The sequence below is a fragment of the Oncorhynchus clarkii genome, chromosome 5, assembly GCF_045791955.1.
Source record: "Oncorhynchus clarkii lewisi isolate Uvic-CL-2024 chromosome 5, UVic_Ocla_1.0, whole genome shotgun sequence".
Lineage (NCBI taxonomy): Eukaryota > Metazoa > Chordata > Actinopteri > Salmoniformes > Salmonidae > Oncorhynchus > Oncorhynchus clarkii.
Genome location: NC_092151.1, coordinates 41,668,619 through 41,685,192, shown reverse-complemented (window position 1 = coordinate 41,685,192; position 16,574 = coordinate 41,668,619). Strand labels below are relative to the sequence as shown.

Here is a 16,574-nt window from a genome sequence, read left to right as displayed (position 1 = left end):
GCACATGTTGTGCTTGGACGGAGTCCTCCACAGTGGCGTCCCAAATGGCACCCTATATAGTGCACTACTTTTGCGGCTCTGGCTAAAATAGTGCACTATGTAGGGAATAGGGTGCCATTGGGACGCACACCCTCTGTTACTTGGCCAAGACAGGTCATGGACCGTTTGGAGGAGGCATGTTCACCATGTACTCAGCAATCGCCAACGAAATACCAGGAAAAAACAAGAAAAGGGAGCTCCATCATATCTATCTGGGACGGTTAGGCTAATGTTAGTAGCAGACGAGAGCCTGAAGTATAATCACTGAGTTTGTAATTGTCAGAATATAATAAAAATGTAATTTTTTTTTATCTGAAATGCCTTGCCTATATCTAGCAGTAAGATTCCCATTTGAACCGTTTGAACTTTTCGCTTTCATTTATCATGGAAAATATTGTATATTAAGTTAATGTTTATTTGAGATGAGCTAAAAACCTATTGCCATGTATGGCATTGTCCTAAATGAGTTATTGTCCTAAATGAGTTATTGTCCTAAATGAGGTATTGTTCTAAGTATGAGTGGAAGCTATTTTGACAGGCTACTGATCTGATCCCAGCCGCTAACCCTGAAAACAATAATGAGTCGTTAGGACATCAAGAAATTGTCAACTAAAGTCGTCAGGACGTTGTGTCATGGTCCGCTAAAGATTTTGCATAGTTCCCAGTTGGTCCCGGGAACTAACACACCAAAGGTGCTTTTAACATAGTGATTTAACATTCATGATTACATTGTATATGTTTATTCATGCAGTAATTATTATTTAACATTTCCTCACATGGGATTTGAACTCGCGTCTTGGTTCACGGAATTCTGATCTTCCTGCTATGCCACCACGTCTGTATCAGTGACTGATTTCACCTGTAGGGGTTTTCCTACACTTTTTGTACTTCAAAGTCAATCTCAGCTCTGTTAAAAATGCACTGAAGAAAAAAACGATTATATTTATCATAGTGATTCAGGAGAAACATTAAAACAGAATAATATTTCCCCCACCAACATTAGACAATTATACAGAAAACCTTCAAATTGCTGAAATAAGTTAATTAAATCAATGAGAGAATAGTCGGAAATAACTGATAACAAAAGAGTGTCATCTGCACTGCTATTGTAATTAAGTGCTGTGATGGATTATAATTAATGAATGTGTAGGGGACTGCTGAATTATTGTAATTTTGTTGAATCTATATGTTTTATTTATTTTTAAGCCGTTTTTCTCCCCAATTTTGTGGTATCCAATTGGTAGTTGCAGTCCTGTCCCATTGCTGCGACTCCCGTACGGACTCGGGAAAGGAGAAGGTCGAGAGTCGTGCGTCCTCGGAAACACAACCCAGCCAAGCCACACTGCTTCTTGGCACAACGCCCGCTTAACCCGGAAGCCAGCCTCACCAATGTGTCGGAGGAAACACCGTACACCTGGCGACCGTGTCAGCTTGCATTGCGCCCGGCCCGCCACAGGAGTCCATGTGCACGATGGGACAGGAACATCCCTGCCGGCCAAACCCTCCCCTAACCCGGACGACGCTGGGCCAATTGTGCGCCGCCCCATGGGTCTCCCGGTCGCGGCCAGCTGCGACAGCCTGGACCCGAACCAGGATCTCTAGTGGCACAGCTATCACTGCTATGCAGTGCCTTAGACCACTGCGCCACTCAGGAGGCAGGGAAATTATACTGAATTTGTGGCACGACAGAAATATCAGTATTCCCCAAATCAAGAAGTTGTGAGTTCAAATCCAAGTTGAACTTTTTCATATTGAAAAGACGGTACTAAGTGTTCAGGTCAAATGTAATCCCATTGTCATTGATTAAATATCTTTAAACCGTTTTAGCTGAACAGCATATCACTTACCTTAAAAGCCCCGTACCATTTCATTACTTTACTTATAATGGTTTGGGACACCTGGGATCATCATGTGACAAAAACCTCCAGGGACCATGACACAACGTACCAAGAATGTCCTAAAAGCATCCTTGGGCATGTCCCCGGGACAAACGGGGAACTAGACTAAACCATCAGGGGACCATGACACAACTTCCCAAGAACATTCAGGGGACCTTCACGGGACCATGATACAACGTCCTAAAAACATCCCCGTGGCAAACCGGGAACTAAACAAAACCTCCAGGGGACCATGACACAATGTCCCAAGAACATTCGCGGGACCTCCACGGGACCATGACACAATGTCCCAAGAACGTTCGGGGGACCTTCAGGGGACCATGACACAATGTCCTAAAAACGCCCCATGGACAAACTGGGAATTATGAAAAGGTTCCCCATAGAATGTGGGACCCTTGGGACCGTCACGTGACGTCCTAAGGACTATTAAAAGGAAAGTCTTGAACGTCCTAAAAAGTTCCTGACATGGTCCTCAGTGATGTCCTGGTTTCTTACAGGGAACTAGACAAAGGTCCACCAGAGAACGTTCCCTTTGGGACCATCATGCAATGTTCTTAGACGTTCTTAGAACATCAATAAGATAACGTCGCACCGAAACCCTTAAGGGGCCTAATGGGAACGTCGCCGGATGTCCTCAGGATGTCCCCTGTTTGCTGGGAACTGATTTCATCATTTGGTTTCTTGCAGCAGGCCTTGAATCTGGACTTCCTATGTCCACACAGGCTATGCACATCTTTGTGCTCAGTCCCAGAAGTAAACATATTCCTCCTCCATGCGCTAACAACAGCAGCAGCCACTACCCACTAACTTGGCATGCGGCAACTTAATCAGAGAAAAAAAATCAATTGTCACCTCAGAACTCACCCAGCAGAGAGCTAAAAGAGACATTTGAGTTACCTTTTGAGTTATTATTTTCGACAGACATCGCTTCCATTTTCAAGACATAAATTATAGCATGTTCTTCTAGTCTGGTTTTCTCTTTCTTGGCATAAGTGTTGGTTCTGAGAGCCAAAAATAAGAAAGACAGGCTGAAAACACTGTCCATTTTATACCCACCCTCAATGATGTGGCAACATTCTTTCTACCACTCCAAGTTATTTATACAGGTTATGCCTGTGTGCACAGCGTGTTTTATTTCAATGGCGCCTTGTCAGTCAAATTGTTGATGTGGAAGAAACAAAGACTGATCTTTGAAACGTCAATTGACTTATGATTATATGTTGCAGTTAGGTTTATTTTTTTCCTCCAAAATATCAGTTCACGTTTCTGACAAAGGCAGTTCAGTTTGACATTTTATGAATCGTGTGGCTTCATTCGAGAATTTCTAATATTTTGGAATGGGATTCAATTTGGCTGTTGAGTCAAGGATTGTGTTGTAATTTCTTTTGGCCTTTCGAAGAATACATTCAAATGGAGATTTACACATTTATTCGTCAAAGTTATTAAGCCAAATTATGTCAGAGGACATAGCCTATTGAGCAAAAAGAAACTGGCAGAAACCTTAATTTCAAAATTTCTGTTTGGAAGGAAATTAAGGTTCAATGACGATATAGTGGTGGTGTTGGGTTTCCCTGTTGTGACCTCTTTTGGGAGGCAATCTGTAGGAAACTCAGAACCACATCACTCAGTTCACAGCTGGACTCTGCATTATTTTATTGTTGTGACGGCAATGACTATGATGGATAGAAAGAGGGAGGAGTAGCCGGCTTCACAACACACATTTTCGGAACTATTTCTGATGAGTGTGCTGATCGATGAGAAACGGGGTTTCTTTTGACACTGCTTTGACTGCTCCAGGCCTTTGAAAGCGATGCTCCTCTGATTCGTCTTGAACAAGCGTTGATTGGTTAAAGAGGAAAAGAGAGATGGAGGAGCTTCCTCCCCTAACGAAGAGGAGTCTGTCATTCACAACAACCCCCCCTACCACATCAGGCCTGTGATTTGTAGCTCTCTCTGGCCCAGGTGATAGCTAGGGGGAAGAATGTGGTTAGAATGGCCATCAAACTCAAAGTTAGTAGTTAGTGACAACAGCTGGAGAGGGTGACGTGTGTTCCTTGTGTTAGTGCCCAAGGGAATCATCATTCAGCATCCTGCAAGTCCCGGGCTGCTGCGAGGGGGCAGAGTGCAAGGGGTGAATGGGAAAGATGGAAAGGGATCACTTCTTGCTATCGTAAATCAAAGGGAAAGATTTGTACCTCGAGCAGCAGAGCAGACTTCCATGTTGACTCTGGGGAAGAGGCCTGGACTGTAGAGAGTGAGAGAGAGTGTGGCCCCAGTCTTTGCTAGGGAATTCTGACGATTGCTCCAAATTTGGTGTATTTGTGGCCTAAATACCTTGTGAAATGAGTAACTGCATGGTTTTCTGGACTTATAATGATAGCCATCCAAACCCAAATACCCTGTGGGGCTTAAGCTTTTTGTTACTCACTTAGGTTCCTCATAAAGTGAACTGACAACATTTTTAAAATAGCCTTTTCACTCTAAACAGACAACATTATTACAGAATAATACTAAAGGCTAGTAGAGAACTATAGGTACCAGTGGGCAGGATTCAGCTGCCACAGGGCTGTCTGGCAAGAACAAATCAGAAGTCTTCAGAACAGGTTTATTGCAGATATTGGGTTTACCACACGAGGTTGAGCACTGACTTCTCACAGAGTAGTGAGAGCGTACAAAAGTGGTTATACGCAGGATTAGAAAGAAATGACAAATACAGGGCATCTCCGGAATAGCAGTATAGGCAGGCTATAATGTAGGTGACCTTGGGCGAATTGATGTAGCCGGAGATGAATTCCACAAAGCCTGTCCTCTGCTCAACTCCTTTGGTGGAGTTCATCAAACTTCCTTCGCCGAGGAGTTGAGCTTAGTCAGCTAGACATAATGCACATGCACATACTGCATAACGTTGTATGAGTGCACGGGAATAGCTTATACCAGGTAGGATACAGTGATACCTTAATGCCTGTGCATTGCTATAAACACTATAATGACCAGACAGTAATACCACAATTATAGGACGAGAGACAATTCAGCATACAGGTCGAATGAATGTACAGAACAGAGAATGACTGCTGATAAGCAACAATGTAATGAGAAAGAAAGTAGCTGGACTAACAACTGAAATGTGATTGCAATTTTAACTAGGGTCTGCGCATGCGCACAAGACCACGACCAGGATGGAATAGTAACTGGCCACAAGGAAAGCTACAGGCTAAATTAGGCTACACGTCCATAAACATGATTATGAGCATATACAGACCAGAGGAGGCTGGTGGGAGGAGCTATAGAAGGAAGGGCTCATTGTAATCAATGGAACGTAGTCAAACGTTTCTGATGGGTTTGGCACTATTCCATTGATGCCATTACAATGAGCCCATCCTCCTATAGCTCCTCCCACCAGCCTCTACTAATACAGACAATATGAAAATAACATAATGACAAAATGAAGGACTTTATCGAACAAAAGGACCATTTGTGATGTAGCTGGGACCTTTTGGAGTGCCAACAGAAGAAGATCTTCAAAGGTAAGGCATTTATTATATCGCTATTTCTGACTTTTGTGGCGCACCTGCCTGGTTGAAAAATGTTTTTCATGCGTTTGTATGCGGGGCGCTGTCCTCAGATAAATGCATGGTGTGCTTTCGTCATAAAGCCTTTTTGAAATCTGACGGGCAGATTTACAAGAAGTTCAGCTTTATTTTGAGGTATGACATGTATTTTCATGAACGTTAAACATTTATATTTCTGTAATTTGAATTTCGCGCTCTGCAATTTCACCGGATGTAGTCGAGGTGGGTCGCTAGCAGAACATCTGCACCAGAAAGGATAACCAGCCAGCTGTATGTTGATAGTGTCGTCGTTCAGCCACGACTCCATGAAGCTTAAGATATTACAGTTTTAAATGTCCCGTTGGTAATTTAATCTTGCGTGTAGGTCATCGATTTTATTTTCCAAAGATTGCGCGTTTAAGAGCAGAATGGAAGGAAGTGGGGGCTTATTTGATCGCCTACGAATTCTCAGAAGGCAGCCTGCCCTCTGGCCCTTTTTTCTCTGCCTCCTCTTCACTCGAATCACGGGGATCTGGGCATGTTCCCGAGAAAGCAGTATATTGTTCGCGTCGGGATCATCAGCCTCGTTAAAGGAAAAAAAGGATTCAGTCCGTGGTGAGTAGTCGCAGTCCTGATGTCCAGCAGTTATTTTCGGACGGTAGCTGCAACATTATGTACCAAATAAGTTAAAAAATAAGTTACAAAAATGCAAATGAACGGGGGGGGGGGGCTTGCCTGTTTTGCATGTTATTTTGACATTAATACATGTCAGTTTGCGAACAATGCCTCTCATGGGGACACGACGGTGAAGTAAAGTCTAAGGCTAGCGCTCTAAAATTCGAGCCCCTTGGGTGCTGCCATAGAGTTACATTAGAAGTGCCCATCCAAGAAGGCTGAAGGTCATTGGCGACAGATAAAATGACGTCATATCACGTTATATGTACAGTAGCTTTGATTTGACTGAGCATGTCAACATCATACTTTCAAAATCTTAGCTAGCAGTCATCATGAATCAAATCCTTTTTAATCCTTGTCATATGAAGAGAAATAATGAAGAGAAATAATAGATAAAACATATCGGTGCTCATCAGCCATTGGACATAAACATTACACAACAAGTTGGAAATCGCAAATTCAACAATGAGTGGTTTGGAAGGAATCAGTGACAGTGGCTGTGTGGTCCCAAATCTGGGAATAAGGGGCTCCTTTCCTAGTTTAAAATTATAAACATTCAACACTGGCCTTGCAATCAATGAAGCATGATTTCTGCAAACAAACCACTGTTAACTCGGATCTGTAAAGTCTTGAACTCAATGAAGTCAAGTCAACTGGGAATTCCGGAAAAAACAAGCTCCGACAGGGAAATACGTTTCGAACAGTCATCCAACTCGGAATTGTAGATTGAGATCTCTAGCCTCTTTCTAGAGCTACGACCTGAAAATCACTGACATCATGATTCAACCTCGTTTTTTTCCAGAGTTCCCAGTTGTCTTGAAAGCACCATAAATCCAGATAATGCCAGACTTTCATTACACAATTTGCCCACGAAGGACTGCTGTGCCACCTTCCTGTTCAAGTGAGCACAGCACAACAAGGTCCAAAAATGTCTTGTATGCTGAGGCATAAATGATGTAATATGCCAGGGAGGTATGTATACTGTAGCTAAGAAAGTAAATTAAGTGTATGTTGTGTAGTTAGATGTTAGTAGCCCATGTACCCCCCCCCCCCCCCCCCCCCCCCCTAATAATTTGGTCTGTATACCCCTCTTAATTTCGCCTACTGTTCTGACTTGGTTGTGCACATATAGCCCATAACCTGTTTTAGAGAAATTCTGAATTCTGTTGCTGTACATTTCAAAAGTGCTAAACAAATAGTTATATTGACTATGTCCATCCTAGCTCGCTCATTAATGTTTTATTCTAAATTACCTATTTCCTTCTAATCTGCTTGTCGTCCCCTTATGCCATAGTTTGTGGTTTCTACTGACAATTGAGATGTACATTTGTTTAAGCAAATCAGCCATATCAGCTATGTTTTTTTTAAAAGGCAGTAAATGAGGCTGAATGAATTGTTTCGCTGCCAGACAAGACTCCGCTGATAGGCAGGTGTAGCAGTGGTAAGGTGTTGGAACTGCCGCTGGGACAGCTTTATGTAGGTCCTAACAGTTTGTGGCCACTGTTTGACACCGTTTATATAGCGCAATTAATTTATTGTTTAATGTTGTGTAGTGGCTTTGCTGGCATGCATCCCACATGTTGTTTGTTTTACCCCACCAAGATTTACATGCTAAAATCCCACTGGTCATACACACTAAGTAGTGAAAGGTAAAGTACAGTTACAGTATCATGATCTCAAGATGAGCTAGTTAAAAAAAAATTGCTCTGAAGAATAGGCCTCATACTTGTGTAACACGTGCTGAATACCATTTCTCCCCTCTGGATGATCAAGTCACAAACATACCAGCCTCTCAGACAATGGCCCAGTGTTCCAGCCAGCAGCATTCGTACAGTACTATGGCAGCTCTTAATAGATGACAGGCCCAGACGCAGGAGGTATGTCCGTGACGCGTTACGTTGTTTGTTTTGTCCCCTCTGTGTGTCCTGTCTTGTCGGGGCCTGGGGACATTACCCGCGAGTCAGAGTTACCATAACTCCAGAAGCCAGGTGACTGAGGCTGCCTGCCTGCCATCTCAATCTGTGACATCAGAGGGCTGTTGTGGAAATAAGTGTGCAGATGAACTAGGTAGGGATGTTTTTCCCTGCTCACCCATCTACAGTGGGGCAAAAAAGTATTTAGTCAGCCACCAATTGTGAAAGTTCTCCCACTTAAAAAGATGAGAGGCCTGTAATTTCATCATAGGTACACTTCAACTATGACAGACAAAATGAGAAAAAGAAATCCAGAAAATCACATTGTAGGATTTTTTATTAATTTATTTGCAAATTATGGTGGAAAATAAGTATTTGGTCACCTACAAACAAGCAAGATTTCTGGCTCTCACAGACCTGTAACTTCTTCTTTAAGAGGCTCCTCTGTCCTCCACTCGTTACCTGTATTAATGGCACCTGTTTGAACTTGTTATCGGTATAAAAGACACCTGACAACATCATGACAAGGTGAAAACATGTTTTTAGACATTTTTTTGCAAATTTCTTGAAAATGAAATGAAACGGAAATATCTCATTATTCACACCCCTGACTCAATACTTTGTGGATGCACCTTTGGCAGAGCCCTGCTTATGCTTGCCTTGCACTTCACCTCCCCAGTCAGTCACATAAGTCAGCAAAGCTTTCAAAGGATTTCATGTCGGGAACGGTTCATTTCCACAAGTATGTCAAAGCAAAGACATGAACCATTGGAAGAACAAGTTAATGATATGTACCCATTTGATTATTGAAGAATATAACTTATAGTACCCAATTGTCATACTCAATGACAGCAATATAAAAAAATCACTCAAAAAAAGGGAAAGTCACCCAGTAAAATACTACTTGAGTAAAAGTATTTGGTTTTAAATATACTTAAGCATCAAAAGGAAAATAATCGCTAAAATGTACTGAAGTATAAATCAAATTCAAATTCCTTATATTCCGCAAACCAGCCGGCACTAATTGTCTTTTTTATTTTATTTACAATGAAGCATTTGTGTTTAGTTAGTCTGCCAAATCAGATGCAGGAGTGATAGCTTGAATTGGGTGTCAGGGAAAATGTATGGAAAAAAAGTAGATATTTTTATTTCACTACGTTCCTAAAGAAAATTTAAAGTTGTCAAATATATAAATAGTAAAGTACACATACAACCAAAAGCTACTTAAGTACTTTACACCACTGCTAATAAATTCCTCATGAGCTTAGTTCTACTGTCGTACCCCATCAGAACCCCACATAGAAGCTTGTTTTATTCCAATGTTTGTCAATAAAGTAAATGTAAGCATACTATATAGCCTTAAAACATTGTTAAAACTATCATTTTGATATCATGGATGATCAGTCCTTGCATTCATAGCTTTGTATATGCATTTGTGAGTGGTTACATTTCTTCAGTCCCATCCCTCAGCTTATTGTTTCAACTGCGTATTGCCCACTTTAGCTTATAGAATTGCTTGGAGGTTCTCCTTCACTCTCAAGGCCTGCATGTGGAATTTGACCTAGTATGGAAAAAGTGTTGGAACGCTTTGATCCATGATCTACAGTCAGGTCCAAAATGATTGGCTCCCTTGATAAAGATGAGCAAAAAAGATTGTATACAATAAATAATACAAATACTAAGCTATATTGTATGCTTAAAAATAAAATTATAATATTTTATACTAACACAATTGCTCAGAGAAATAGATTTATTTTTAATAGGGGGGGATTATTGACACCCCTGTTTTCAATACCTTACCTTGCGACGATAACGGCACTGAGCATTTTTTTAATGTTTCATGAGATTGAAAACACATCGGGAGGGATCTTAGACCATTCCTCTATACAGAATCTTTCCATATCCTTGAGATCCTTTGTCTGCGCTTATGGACTGGCCTCTTCAATTCAAACCACAGGTTTTCAATAGTGTTCAAATCCGCAGACTGAGATTATCGCGACTCGGGAGATGACCCATATGTAGACATGGGAGGCGGAGAGTACAGTTCTCAGATGATTTATTAGAAACACAGGGCAGGCAGAGGTTCGTGATCAGATCAAGGTCAGGCAGGTAGAAAGGTCAGAACCGGGAAAAACTAGGAAATAGAACTAGAGAAACAGGAAGGTGGGAAAGAACGCTGGCAAGACTTGACAAACAAGACAAACTGGCAACAGACAAACCGAGAACACAGGTATAAATACACAGGGGATAATGGGGAAGATGGGCGACACCTGTAGGGGGGTGGAGACGAGCACAAAGACGTGAAACAGATCAAGGTGTGATTTTGGGATCAATTAACCATTTCTTTAGGACACATATGTCAGAGTCAAGGCCCGCGGGCCACATCCGGCCCGCAAGAAGGTTTTTTACGGCCCCTGGGATGATCTTGATTTATTATTAGAACCGGCCCGCAGCAAGCCGGCAGCCCGCAGATCTTTTACACGCACCAATACTACATTTCCCACAATGCAAAGGTGACGCACCGAGCAGTAGGCTGCTTCATTTCAATATTTATTGGCACAGCAGTCGTCAGCATCACAGTAAAATTAACTTTCAGATACCCATCAAAAATGGCAAAACGGAAGGTGGATACTGAGAACCGGGGGTTTCAAACAAGGTGGGAGTCGGAGTATATGTTCACGAAGGTAGCTGGAAAACCTGTGTGTCTTCTGTGTGGAGAAAGTGTGGCGGTACTGAAAGAGTATAATCTGAGACGACATTATGAAACGAAACACGCGGACAAAAACAAGAATATGGACATGGAACAAAGGCTACAAAAGGCAGAGGAATTAAAACGAGGCCTCAAATCTCGACAGGCTCTGTTCAAAAAAGCCAAATCACAAGGCCAGGCTGCTGTCAAGGCCAGTTTTATTTTGGCAGAAGAGATCGCTAAATCAGCCCGGCCATTTACGGAGGGGGATTTCATCAAAAACTGCATGATTAAAGTTTGTGACGAAGTTTGCCCAGAAAAAAGGCAACTCTTTTTAAATGTGAGTCTGAGCAGAAACACCATTGCCGAGAGAGTAGACCAGTTGTCCATCAATCTAAAAGAGCAGCTTGTGAAAAAGGGAAAAGATTTTATTGCATATTCCTTGGCTGTGGATGAGAGCACCGACATTTCTGACATTGCCCAGTTGTCAATTTTCATCCGCGGAGTGGACTCCAGCCTAAGCGTGACAGAGGAGTTTTTGGCTTTACGTCCTATGCATGGCACAACTACGGGGCATGATTTGTATGAAGAGGTGTCAAGATGTGTAAATGAGATGGAGCTGCCTTGGGAAAAACTCGTGGGTTTGACAACCGACGGAGCACCTGCGATGTGTGGACACAGGAGCGGACTGGTGGCGAAGATACGGGAAAAGATGCAAGAGGAAAACGCGACAGGTGAGCTGACAGCTTATCATTGTATCATACACCAGGAAGCGTTGTGCGGTAAAGCCTTGATGCTCATTACATGCTCCATTTTCATCACGCGCACAGTTAACTTTATCAGAGCCAAAGGTTTGAATCACCGCCAGTTCAAGGCATTTCTGACGGAGTTAGAAACGGAGCATGGTGATTTGCCTTATCACACAGAGGTGCGATGGCTAAGCCAGGGAAAGGTGCTTCAAAGATGTTTCGAGCTTCGTGAGGAGATTTGTCTATTCTTGGACAGCAAAGGGAAAGACACAACACAACTCCGAGACGAAATGTTTCTGTGTGAAATGGCTTTTCTGTGTGACATTACGAGTCATCTGAATGCAATAAACTTGCAGCTGCAGGGTCGGGATCGTGTCATCTCTGATATGTACAGTACAGTGAAGGCATTTAAAACCAAACTGACTCTGTGGGAGACGCAGATGCGGAAAGAAAATTTGAGCCACTTTCCCAGCTGCCAGACCATGAAAGAGAAGCTCTCTACCAGTGCGTTCCCGAGCACACAGTTGGCTGATAAAATAGGTATGCTTACCACTGACTTTCGACGCCGATTTGCTGACTTTGAAGCACAAAAAAGCAGGTTGGAACTGCTCGGTAACCCATTTGCTGTTGACGTGGAAAGCTCACCACCAAACCTCCAAATGGAGTTGATTGACCTCCAATGCAATGATGCACTGAGGGAAAAATATGCGGCAGTGGGTGCTGCGGAGTTTGCCCGTTTCCTCCCCGGCACAATGCCCCAGCTGCGCATCCAGGCTGCTCAAACGTTGTCTATGTTTGGCAGCACATACCTGTGTGAACAACTGTTTTCTTTGATGAACCTGAACAAAACATCACACAGAAGTCGACTTACTGCTGAACACCTCCACTCAATTCTGAGGATTTCTTCAGCTCAGAGCCTTACCCCGAACATTGATGAACTTGTGGAAAAGATGGGACACCACCAAGTATCACCCTCAACCTCAAACAAGTGAACATTACTGTGCAATCACATATTTAGAGTTTTTACTCAGTTCAAGTTTAAAAGTTAAAATGTAATATTTGTTTTCACTGCATGTTACTTCTCCTTAAACAAAGTGTTGTTTTTGATTAATAGATTTTTGCACTTTATTTTTTTGTATTTCAATCCAATTATATTTTAAAAATATTTCAGTTGAGTGGATGATAGAAAATTGCTATTATTGTTTTTTCTTTGAAGTAAATTTAGCCCACTTTTGCTAAAATAGAAAATATAGTCTACTGATGGTGCCTTGAATACCGGTTTCTTTCATTTAATGTTCATGTTATGGGGATATTTATATAAAGGAAATTTGTCTTTTGTGTCTGTTGAAAATTAAAGATTACTGACAGAGCCATAAGAAAATATTGCTTTATTTATCTGATCATATTGTAATATATTTGTTAGGTTTTCAGTAGGTTCAATTAGGTTCACTAGACTATATGCGTCATTTAAAAATTTTTCAATGAACATTCGAACAGTCCGGCCCTCGTCTTGTAGCTGATTTTTTTATTTGGCCCTCCGTCCATTTGACTTTGACACCCCTGCTTTAGGAATTGTGATATGTGCTTGGGGTTATTGCTGGAAGATCCACTTGCGGCCAAGTTTCAGCCTCCAGGCAGAGGCAACCATGTTTTGGGCAAAAATGTCCTGTTACTGGTTGAAGCTCATGATGCTTTTGGCCTTTAACAAGGGCCCCAGGACATTAAAGATCTACCACCATATTGTACAGTATGTATGGGGTTCTTTTCTGCTTATGCATGCTTATTTTAACCCCAAACCCACCACTGGTGTGCGTGGCCAAAGAGCTCACTTTTCATGTCATCCAGCAAATGTAAATGCCTGGAGTTTGCTAAAAAGGCATTGGCACTTGGACTGGAAACAGTGCTATGGTCATATGACATGAAATTAGTGCTCTTTGGTCACCACACCAGTGGTGGGTTTGGTGTCAAAATAAGGATGCATTAGCATAAAATAACCCCATACCTAATGTAAAATATGGTGGTGGATTAAGGGCACTACATTCTACAGTGTTTTGATGTTGTATTCTGTATTGTCACTTGGCGAATTACTAAGGTTAATTTCAGTGTACAGATAATGAATTAAAGTATTAAGTAGACCTACTACTGTGCTTTTGTAAGTATTGTTGTGCTTGAATAATACAAGGTATATCCACTTATTTGAGGCAAAAATGTAGAGCCACTTGGTTTTCTCATTTAAACTCTCCTTGCCCAGAGGTATACTTTCCCTGAGCAGTCTCCATCCAGCCTCAAGGCTGAAGTTGAAGAATTCAGACGTTTTGTTTTTTCATTGGGAACATTTACAATATGTTGGATGTGGCTGGCTCTGACGCAGAGCAGAAAGAGAGGGGTCTCATGGCAGAAGGAAAGGGGTTTCCTTGTTAAACTTGGAGCCCATCAGTCATCCTGCTGGATCTGTTAGCCATGCAGTAGTGGATCTTCAGATCAATTCAGTTTGTGTTTGTCACTGTGGCCCGATGACGGGTCCCTCTCTCTGAGCTGATCTCTTACTAATGACAAGGCAGAGCTTCAGATGGTTTTTACATGTTGGATGTTTTTTCCTCTGCATTGTGTCTGATAGTGTTTTTTGCTATTGTCACTGCTTAATGTGATACATTAACTAGGCTAACTGTAAATGAACTGCTAAATAACGTATCAACTTCACTGTAGAAGACAAAAAGACAGACAGACAGCGGGGCAATGCCTTAATATATCCAAGTTTGCGAACCGACTATTAACTAACAATTAACGGACTGTTAACTAACTAGTACCTTACTGCGTCCCTATAGAAGAGAAGAAGCCAGGCAGCGAGGCGGTGGCGGAGTACCTGGAGGGCAAGAAGAAATATGAAGACATGAGGAAACAGAAACTGAAGAAGGGATCCAGCAGAGAAGCGCAGGTAACAGAGGAGTCATTACTCAAAACTGTGTCAGCTGTCATTTACTCTCTACACACATTACATTTGAGTCATTTAGCAGAAGCTCTTGTCCAGAGCGACTTTCAGTAGTTAGTGTGTACATTTTCCTACTGGTCCTCATTGTGGTCAATTGGAGCTCTGGGATTATAGAGTGTTGATGACATTAATGATGACGTCATTCAGTCAAACGCATATAAATTACCAGCAGTGCATTTTTTTCTTGATGCAACAGGGGGTTGAGGTGAAAGTCTGAGACTTAGATGAGCGTTAGATCTTAAGAGTTTGTTTTGTTAGTGACCCAGATCTCCCAGTGACCGTTAAGCTGATTGTCTTGTAGACAATGGCGCTGCTGGACCGATTCAAGTCCAAGCTGTCTTCAGCCATCACTGAGACCTCCGAGGCCCCTGAGGAGGCCCCTGAGGAGCTGGCAGAGGACGACGACAAAGGATGGTACGTTATGGTTAGCGTTCTGGCGGTCATGATATTTTGTCAGCCGGTGATTGTCATGCAAATGACAATGCCGGTCTCAAGGTAATTGACTGTTATTTAACATAAAATATCCCAGACATTTAGCATCTCCGGGCTTCCACACACAGCCTACAAGCCAATGATGTGGACCTTTTGGAACATCTACATTTGAAAAAGTTTAATAAATCCATTTAATACACATCACAATAAAACCATTATTTATTTTAGGCAGGTCTAAAGAAACATGATTTGAAGAAAATGTACCCTATTTCAGAAGAACAGAATAGCATATTCTGAGTCGTCCTTATGTTAGACCCTGCTCTGGCTATGCCATATGGCTGTGGGCTACACTAGTTAATTTAGCAGGCAATATTTGCTTATAATTCCTGTGGTATTATTTTATGGTAATAAGAATACAATTGAACATAGCTGAATAAATAAAGGCAATTTTTTCCAAATGATTTACGAGGAAGTTTGCACAAGCGACTATTCTCTGTTGAGTGTTTAACAAAGAAACAGTTCCTCCTATATGCTTCTTCATTTAGAGTTATTTATGCAACTTTATTTGCGATACAAACTCTCTTTAACCTCTCTGGGATATGTGGGACGGTAACGTCCACCTGGCCAAAAGCCAGAGAAAATGCAGAGCGCCAAATTCAAATAAATTACTATAAAAATCTAACTTTCATGACAACACACATGTAAGATACCAAATTAAAGCTACACGTGTTGTGAAGCCAGCCAACATGTCAGATTTAAAAAAGGCTTTCGGCAAAAGCAAACGATGCTATTATCTGAGGATAGCACTTCCGTAAACAAAAGAGAGCAAAGCATATTTCAACCCTGCAGGCGCGACACAAAACACAGAAATAAAAATATAAATCATGCCTTACCTTTGATGAGCTTCTTCTGTTGGCACTCCAATATGTCCCATAAACATCACAAATGGTCCTTTTGTTCAATTAATTCCGTCGATATATATCCAAAATTTCCATTTATTTGGCGCGTTTGATCCAGAAAAACACTGGTTCCAACTTGTGCAACGTGACTACAACATCTCAAAAGTTACCTGTAAACTTTGCCAAAACATTTCAAACTACTTTTGTAATGCAACTTTAGGTATTTTTAAAGTAAATAATCGATAAAATTGAAGACTGATTGATCTGTGTTCAATACAGGAAGAAAACAAACTGACGCTACCTTTCTGGTCACGCTCCTCTAACAAACAGTACACTTGAAGTGACCCTCGTTTTGAACAAGGATACTTCTTCATTACACAAAGGAAAAACCTCAACCAATTTCTAAAGACTGGTGACATCCAGTGGAAGCGGTAGGAACTGCCGTCCCTTAGAAATCCCTTAGAAATCTGGATTCCCAATGAAAAGAGAAATTACCTCAAAAATCTGAATGGTTTTTCCTCAGGGTTTCGCCTTCTACATAAGTTGTGTTATACTCACAGACATGATTCAAACATCTTTAGAAACTTCAGAGTGTTGTCTATCCAAATCTACTAATAATATGCATATCTTATCTTCTGGGGATGAGTAGCCAGCAGTTGAATTTGGGCATGCATTTCATCCGGACGTGAAAATACTGCTCCCTGTCACCAACCAGGGTTGATCTGAGTGTTCGGTCCTAACAA

At 41.7% G+C, this 16,574-nt stretch overlaps 1 protein-coding gene across 1 annotated transcript in view; it reads left to right on the top strand.

Moving 5' to 3' along the window:
* LOC139408860 (CWC27 spliceosome associated cyclophilin) overlaps window positions 1-16,574 on the top strand; it is a 50,668-nt gene that overhangs the window by 21,038 nt on the left and 13,056 nt on the right. The window contains exons 12-13 of the mRNA XM_071153260.1: window positions 14,337-14,446; window positions 14,802-14,914. Coding sequence (XP_071009361.1) covers window positions 14,337-14,446; window positions 14,802-14,914 — 223 coding nt within the window. The remainder of the gene's footprint in view (window positions 1-14,336; window positions 14,447-14,801; window positions 14,915-16,574) is intronic.